The sequence below is a fragment of the Drosophila simulans genome, chromosome 3L (assembly GCF_016746395.2).
Source record: "Drosophila simulans strain w501 chromosome 3L, Prin_Dsim_3.1, whole genome shotgun sequence".
Taxonomy (NCBI): Eukaryota; Metazoa; Arthropoda; class Insecta; order Diptera; family Drosophilidae; genus Drosophila; species Drosophila simulans.
In genome coordinates this window covers 17,255,583-17,264,299 of record NC_052522.2, presented here as the reverse complement: position 1 = coordinate 17,264,299, position 8,717 = coordinate 17,255,583, and the positions used below count along the sequence as shown (strand labels likewise).

The 8,717-nt window shown below is 47.3% G+C and overlaps 2 protein-coding genes across 3 annotated transcripts; one reads left to right on the top strand and one right to left on the bottom strand.

The window, feature by feature from the left end:
- The first annotated feature begins 369 nt into the window (after window positions 1-369).
- On the top strand, window positions 370-7,168 carry LOC6738481 (cyclin-T). Of its 2 annotated transcripts, XR_001599743.3 has the most exons (5): window positions 370-1,698; window positions 1,775-1,820; window positions 2,630-3,225; window positions 3,282-5,415; window positions 5,475-7,168. XR_001599743.3 is itself a non-coding variant. In XM_002085252.4 (4 exons), exons 1-4 carry the CDS (start codon window positions 1,122-1,124, stop codon window positions 5,354-5,356), a joined length of 3,294 nt encoding a protein of 1,097 aa, XP_002085288.2. In that variant the 5' UTR covers window positions 370-1,121; the 3' UTR covers window positions 5,357-7,168. The 2 variants fall into 2 exon arrangements, 1 of the variants encoding a protein (XP_002085288.2); XM_002085252.4 differs by having other exon boundaries at window positions 3,282-7,168.
- A 286-nt stretch (window positions 7,169-7,454) lies between these two features.
- LOC27206301 (brachyurin) lies at window positions 7,455-8,367 on the bottom strand. The gene is given in 2 exon segments (XM_016171671.3): window positions 7,455-8,132; window positions 8,134-8,367. Coding segments are annotated over 2 exon segments (825 nt in total). The 5' UTR covers window positions 8,341-8,367; the 3' UTR covers window positions 7,455-7,514.
- Between the last annotated feature and the right edge of the window lie 350 nt (window positions 8,368-8,717).

Sequence of the window (8,717 nt, the reverse complement as noted above, 5' to 3'; positions counted from 1 at the left end):
TGTGTAGAAATTCAATTGCCCTAATATACGTTATTTTTTAATTGAATAAGAAGGGAACAAATGTTGACATTATTTTCTACATGTATATTTCTACATGTATATTTCTACATGAATATTTCTACATGTATATTTCTACATGTAAGTTAGAGAATATTTAATCTTTAAAAATATTATTAAAAAAAAGTCCAAAACTTTTGTAAGCATCTGCATATTTCTAGGGTAAGCCATACATTTTCGATGCATTACTTCATTACAGGTTAAGCAATTTTAATACTTAAAAATGTACATACATTTATTTTAATGTCTACCTTACGATATTAATCGATAATCAATGTTGCCATATTTTCGAAATAATATCGATAGGACCAAATAAACATCGGTTTGGAAAGTCGTTTCGATCTGGCAGCCCTGCCGACGGCCATACTTGAAAATACATTTTTTTCTGCAAAGTTTGTCATTGTCACTGTGTGAATGGAATCTGTGATGTGTTGTGGAATTAAAAACGTGGAGTAAACGACCCGTAATGGTTAAAGTGCCCCACGCATCGGCGATTTCAGTGCGAATAACTATGAATTGATACGAAAGTTGCATAACACGTCGCCTGGTGTCGCGGTTAGTGTGTTTTTCGTCTCGTTTCGTTTCCGCCGCAGTCGCAGTTTCCAGAAAACCTCACCACACCATACCACCACCACCACGCACACACACACACAAACAAACACGCAGAGACGCGGCGGCGGAAAAAGTGTGCGGACCGCGGATATAGCCCCTCGTTCCGAACCCAAATTGGAGTCTCCCAAAAACAGCGAAATATCGAGTGTGGCTTAGCCAATGTGCCGTGCGATTCCCGCTGCCCCCTCCGTACCGCTGCCACCCCCGCCACAGCAGCAACGCTCACGGATACGGACACCAATACCAGCGCACTCAAGCACGGCCGACAAAGAAAGAGCGCTCTCTCTTCCTCTTTGTACAGTTAGTTCCTACAGCTGAATCAGCCAAAAGGGAATTACTAGGCCCATTCCGAGGCGCAGTTTGCATGTGAAACGGAGGTGCCGGCAGAACCACACGGAATCCAAAACCGCAGATCCCCATCCCCGCTGCACGGATAAAGGAAACATACAACCATGAGTCTCCTAGCCACGCCAATGCCCCAGGCGGCCACCGCCTCATCTTCTTCATCCGCATCCGCGGCCGCCTCGGCCAGCGGGATTCCGACCACCGCCAACAACAACCTGCCTTTCGAGAAGGACAAGATCTGGTACTTCAGCAACGATCAGCTGGCCAATTCGCCAAGCAGACGATGCGGTATCAAGGGCGACGATGAGCTGCAGTACCGCCAGATGACCGCCTATCTGATACAGGAAATGGGTCAGCGTCTGCAGGTCTCCCAGCTGTGCATCAACACGGCCATTGTGTACATGCATCGGTTCTACGCCTTCCACTCCTTCACCCACTTTCATCGCAACTCCATGGCGTCGGCAAGCCTCTTCTTGGCCGCCAAGGTAGAGGAGCAACCGCGGAAGCTGGAGCATGTTATTCGGGCCGCCAACAAGTGCCTGCCGCCGACCACCGAGCAGAATTACGCCGAACTCGCCCAGGAGCTTGTGTTCAACGAGAACGTGCTCCTGCAGACGCTGGGCTTCGATGTGGCCATCGATCATCCGCACACGCATGTGGTGCGCACCTGCCAGCTGGTCAAAGGTATGCACCCACCATCCGACCCAAGCCATGTCCCCCTCACATGTCAGATGGTACTGATTACTGTGGTATATTTTAGCATGCAAGGATCTGGCGCAGACATCGTACTTCTTGGCCTCGAACAGGTATGGCTAGCAATGCGCTACTCTATGGTGTAATCCCTCCCAGAGATCGCCTCCCAACGCAAATACGGCTGTGGTATAAGCAATGTGTGTGTGTGTGTGTGCGGGTGTGGTGTTGGCCCAATCCTCCCCAGAAATTGGTGAGGTTGTAGAGAGTTCGATCACTGGCTTGTTTTGGCTAAAATCTTTGGGCAGTTCTTTTACCTGCTTAATTCCTCGCTTATAGCTAAGAAAACCAGGTATCTGGGTCGAAACAAAAAAAAAAGGTGACGACCCGAAGTCACAAATCGAAAAAGAACACGCGTTCCCTAATCGCAGCAGGACGTCTGTACAAATATAGCATCTTAGCAAAAAGGCAGTATTTTCCGTGTCCCTCGCGGTAATTATCCTCTATTGCCTGCAATAACATTGTAATTTGTGTCGGGAAATCCACCAAATGTCAAGAATAAGACTAATTCCTAGAAAAAGATATTTGAAGAATTGTAATGATAACCATTGTAATCCTTTGGCACACTAAAACATATGGGCAAAAGATAAATTCAGTTTGTCATACCTGCTAAAACATAGTCAAAATTCTGATTAAATGCGGAATGGGAAGAGAGCTCATCATATCGGCAAATGTTGTAGAATAATTCTTTTGAGTGTAAGATCCCAAGATATTAAAGAAACATGCTGGGAAAATGCTAAGAACTAAACACGTAATCCGTATTATAAGTGATGAAATCCCCCTGCACACACTCACCCAACTACATTTATATGTGATACTTTAGCAAAAGACTTTCCACTAAATTGACTTAACCATCCTGGCACAGCCTGCATCTGACCTCGATGTGCCTGCAATACCGCCCCACGGTCGTAGCCTGTTTCTGCATTTACCTAGCCTGCAAGTGGTCCCGATGGGAGATCCCCCAGTCGACCGAGGGCAAGCACTGGTTCTACTACGTGGACAAGACGGTCTCGCTGGATTTGCTAAAGCAGCTGACTGATGAGTTCATCGCTATCTATGAGAAGAGCCCCGCCCGTCTAAAGTCGAAGCTTAACTCGATCAAGGCGATCGCCCAGGGAGCCAGCAATCGGACAGCTAACAGCAAGGACAAACCGAAGGAGGACTGGAAGATCACCGAGATGATGAAGGGCTACCACTCAAACATCACGACGCCACCAGAGCTGTTAAACGGCAACGACAGCCGGGATCGGGACCGGGATCGTGAAAGGGAGAGAGAGCGGGAACGGGATCCGTCGTCGCTACTGCCGCCACCAGCTATGGTGCCGCAGCAAAGACGACAGGATGGTGGTCATCAGCGCTCGTCCTCAGTGAGCGGAGTGCCAGGCAGCAGCTCTTCGTCGTCTTCCTCCAGTCACAAGATGCCAAATTACCCTGGTGGCATGCCGCCCGACGCTCATCCGGGTAAGTATTTTAACAACTTCAACAAGAAACACTTTTTCAACATCCTCGTATTGAAGATCACAAGTCAAAGCAGCCGGGCTATAGCAATCGAATGCCCTCAAGTCACCAGCGTAGTAGTAGCGGTGGACTCGGTTCCTCGGGAAGTGGCAGCCAGCGCAGCAGCTCATCCTCGTCGTCTTCAAGCCAGCAGCCTGGCCGACCGTCTATGCCCGTGGACTATCACAAATCCTCGCGAGGCATGCCCCCGGTAGGCGTGGGCATGCCACCTCACGGCAGCCACAAGATGACTTCGGGCTCCAAGCCTCAGCAGCCGCAGCAGCAGCCACCGGTCCCACATCCATCCGCCTCTAATTCCTCTGCATCGGGCATGTCCTCCAAGGATAAATCCCAGAGCAACAAAATGTATCCGAACGCACCGCCGCCATACAGTAATAGTGCCCCTCCAAACCCGCTGATGTCGCGTGGTGGATATCCAGGCGCTAGCAATGGATCCCAGCCCCCGCCTCCGGCCGGATACGGCGGGCATCGCAGCAAATCCGGCTCCACCGTCCATGGCATGCCGCCTTTCGAGCAGCAATTGCCCTATTCCCAGAGCCAGAGCTACGGCCACATGCAGCAGCCAGTGCCTCAGCCTCAACAGCAACAGATGCCTCCGGAGGCATCCCAGCACTCGTTGCAGTCCAAGAACTCGCTCTTCAGTCCAGAGTGGCCAGACATTAAAAAGGAGCCCATGTCGCAGTCGCAACCACAGCCTTTCAACGGTTTGCTACCCCCTCCTGCGCCACCAGGCCACGATTACAAACTAAATAGCCATCCGCGTGACAAAGAAAGTCCCAAGAAAGAGCGACTAACGCCCACCAAAAAGGATAAGCACCGTCCTGTCATGCCCCCCATGGGCAGTGGGAACAGTTCCTCCGGCTCGGGATCATCAAAGCCGATGCTACCGCCTCACAAGAAACAGATACCCCATGGCGGGGACCTGTTGACCAATCCTGGAGATAGTGGAAGCCTAAAACGGCCCAATGAGATCTCGGGAAGTCAGTACGGACTAAATAAGCTGGATGAAATAGATAACAGTAATATGCCGCGAGAGAAGCTTCGCAAGCTGGACACTACAACTGGACTACCAACTTATCCGAGCTATGAGGAGAAACACACGCCTCTGAATATGTCCAACGGGATCGAGACAACGCCGGATCTGGTGCGCAGCTTGCTGAAGGAGAGTCTGTGTCCATCGAACGCTTCGCTCTTGAAACCGGATGCCTTGACTATGCCTGGCCTGAAACCACCGGCCGAACTGCTCGAGCCCATGCCCGCGCCAGCGACAATCAAGAAAGAACAGGGAATAACTCCGATGACCAGTTTGGCTAGTGGGCCCGCACCCATGGATTTGGAAGTACCCATGAAGCTGGCCGGAGAGATTAAGGAAGAAAGCAGCAGCAAGTCCGAAAAGAAAAAGAAGAAGGATAAACACAAGCACAAGGAGAAGGACAAGTCCAAGGACAAGACGGAAAAGGAGGAGCGTAAGAAGCACAAGAAGGACAAGCAGAAGGATCGTAGCAGCAGCGGTGGCAGCAAGGACAGTTCTCTTGCCAATGAGCCTCTGAAGATGGTTATCAAGAATCCCAACGGCAGCCTGCAGGCCGGTGCGTCAGCTCCCATTAAGCTTAAAATCAGCAAAAATAAGGTTGAACCCAATAACTACTCTGCAGCGGCGGGTCTGCCGGGCGCAATCGGATATGGCTTGCCTCCAACTACGGCTACCACCACGTCCGCCTCGATCGGAGCAGCTGCTCCTGTTCTGCCTCCCTATGTTGCCGGCGGTGGTGGCTACAGCTCATCGGGTGGCAGCAGTTCCGGTGGCAGCAGCAAGAAAAAGCACAGCGATCGTGACCGCGACAAGGAGAGCAAAAAGAATAAGAGCCAAGACTACGCGAAGTACAATGGCGCTGGTGGCGGCATCTTTAATCCCCTTGGCGGTGCTGGCGCCGCACCCAATATGTCAGGTGGAATGGGTGCCCCCATGTCTACTGCTGTACCACCATCCATGCTGTTGGCGCCCACCGGTGCAGTACCACCCTCTGCCGCTGGGCTGGCACCGCCTCCCATGCCCGTCTACAACAAGAAGTAGTGGTAGCGGTCAGAGGGTTATCATTAAGTCGTACGTTTTGATATATGTATAGAACCTCAGTAAGTCCGATTGTAGTATAGTTGTTAGGATTGTTAGTGAGATGCATTATTGATTTTAGTTAAGCACATAGCGAGAACTCCAAAATTAGGAGTGAAGCCGGATGCGCAGAAGAAGAAGAGTGAAAGTGGAGGTCGCGATGGGGCTGAACGTAAAAGCAGAACTCAAACCGCGAAAACTTTTGTACAGCATTAATTAATTTATAACTATAATAAATAGCATACATATAAGCCCACATACATAAAAGTACGGAATAGTTTTAAGCGAGTTGTTGGAAAACGGAATCAGAGACGCAAGCAGAAAATACACAGAGAGCAGCAATGGCCGTCTAGCGTTTAAGTTAGCAAATCAAATACCCGTTACACACACTCTAAGCTGTATATAGCCACTCACAAACACACAATCAAGAGATATATAGTACAGACTTCCGCTTAGCAAATATACTAAATACGGCCCCAACTAAATGCAAGCCAGAGAGAAAGAAGGAGTAAGAACTTCAGAATAATCCACACAGAGGAGCATATAGTTGTGGCAGAGGATAGGAGAGTAAATGGAAAGCCAGCGCTTTGATTCAAAATTGAAGACGCCAAACCACATAATGAATTATTTAATTAATACATAGTTGCTAATCCGAAAATGAATGAAGATGTTTATTTTTAGTTAGCAAAGTTTTCCCTTCCTTTTTGAACGATTGCCCGATTACTAACCGTGTTTCAATATAGTTTTCGACACCTAGCAATATATACAGTAGTGTATTTACAATTTTCAATGAAGATAAGTAAAATGATCGGATTGTTTCAGCGGATGATATTATGTTTCAAGATCGCCTGGAACGTTGACGTAGCTTTCATTTGTTTTTAATTTATTTTTTAAATAGCATTACGAAACAGATTACCACAAAAAAAAAACCAAAACAAAAACAAATAATAAAGTCCCAAAACAAAAACGGAATATGCAAACAAAAAAGAAACCCAAAACGAAATTTTGGATAAAACAAAAGTTGTTGTGCAAGAAAACAAAAAGTTTTAAAATTATGTAAATGCAAGCGAAAACGTTGCAAGCAAACTATGCTAAACGAACGAAAAACTAACAGAAGGCTAAACGAGGAAAAACAAAAGTTAGGCATATAGAAATCTAGGCAAGATCTATATATTCGAGGCGAAAATGAGAATGAAATGAAATTTTATGTAATTTTCGACTAAGGCAAAGGTTAAGCGAACGTTGCGCGTTTTTCAAAACTATTCGTACTCGTATATTCGTATTCGATTTCTCTACTACTGCATTAAGCTGCAAGCATATATAGCTCTAAACACACCACACATCCATACACACACCATCCATCCCACACAGTCGAGAAACGTATTCTTTAAGTTGGGAACCCGAGAAACCCGTTTTTATAATCGATCGAAAGAATGCGCAATTTGCATCTAAGATTTGGATTTCCCTTTATATACTTATTCTTGGCCCCTTTTATCACACCCCCCACCCACGCCCACGCCCATCCCCACCCCTCGCCCCTTCTAACTTAAGTTTTTGTACATACTTGGAAAGCAAATGGAAAACCCGCCGCTCGGGTGGCGGGCAAGTGTCGGGTTTCATTGGGATTGTTTGGTTGTGCGTTCGAATATGGACTCACTCGTCACTTGCACGCCCCCACGAGGGCACGAATAAAAATCTTCAAAACCCCGCAAAAATTCTAAACAAAAAACTATAAAAATGCAAAAAATAAACAACAAAAAAATCAGGAAAATTAAATGATACGTGTTTTTCTTGCGGAGCTTGGGGGAACTTCTGGTTCAAGTTTCTGAGCGAAACTTTAGATTCTTGAAAACGGTCAAATTATTAATTAATTATCTTGAAATCTTAACTAAATTGATTCTAAATATCTCATTTGTTTCGTTAGCAAATAACTTAAAGCCTGCTGGGATAATAAATTAATATCTTAACTATTATCCCACTTAAAAAAATATAGGATTATCCTTTGGAAGAGAGAATTTGTAATTTAAAAGCATTTTAATGGAGTCATAATATACTTTAATTAGCTAGTTGATTTAAATCATTGCGAGTGGATTTCTCTTGCGAAGAACAGTTTAGTCGTAGCTTATTCTTTAGTATGGGCGATGATGTGGTTGAGGATCCAGTCCAAGTAGCTGCTGATGCGGGTGAACACGGCCGGGAATCCCACTTGACATCCCATAGAGGTTCCAAAAGAGGTGGATCCGATCAGGTAGCTGGAGTTGCCCTGCTTGTAGACCAGCGGACCGCCAGAGTCACCATGACAGGTGGACTTGCCGCTGGTGGTGCTCATGCAGATCATCTTCTCCGACACAGCTCCACTCCAGTACACCCGGCACACAGAGTAAGGCATGATGGGCATCTCTACGTATCTCAGCACGGGGGAGACCGAGTCGGAGGCATCGCTTTCACGTCCCCACCCGGAGGCGAAGGCCCGGACGGACTCGTACGTGGGAAACTGGCCGTTCAAGCGGCGGGGCAAACTGGCGGCCCGGATGCGATCAGTGAAACCCACAAAGGCGGGCAATCGAATAAGCGAGATGTCGTTGACCACCGTGCTAGCCATATAGTTCGAGTGCACTATAATGCCCGACTTCTCCACTAAGATCCTCTCCTGACCCTCTTCGGACTCATCACCAATGTTTATGGCCCCCAAATAGACCGTTACGGACTCCGCCCCATCCATGCAGTGATTATCCCCCCCATCCTGCTGTGATTATCCAGTAGTGTGAGATCAAGGTGCCGCCGCACCAAGTGCTCCAGTTTCCGAAGGAGACGTTTAGACCGGCCTGGTAGGGAAACTGACCCACCTCCGCCGGTTCTCCATTGGTAATATAGGGTTCCACATCGGTAAGGAGGGGGACAGCAGTGCAGGATCCTACCAGCAGGGCACAGACCAAAAGCTTCATCATTTTCTAGGTTCAAAATAACTGAGGCAGCGAGACTGCTTCATGGTTATATAGGAACGGTTTAAGCCTGCAGCTTGTTATCTCATGATAAGGACCTCTTAAACTTCGAGCACCCTAGACCCGTTGGATTATTATACCATGATCACACAAAAAACAATTCACTTGACTTGGAATCCACCCAATGAATCACTGCAAATTAAAAACCTGCGGCACGTGAGATGGTTAATGAGATCAGTCTAAGTAGTGAAGTAAATTTAAAATCACGTAATTACTTACTAATTCCCAGTTCCTAGTTGCTTTGATATCAGTACTTAAAATATGCGATTGATGGGTGTTCACAGATATCGTTATCTCCTGTAAATGCACCACCCATTTTTAAG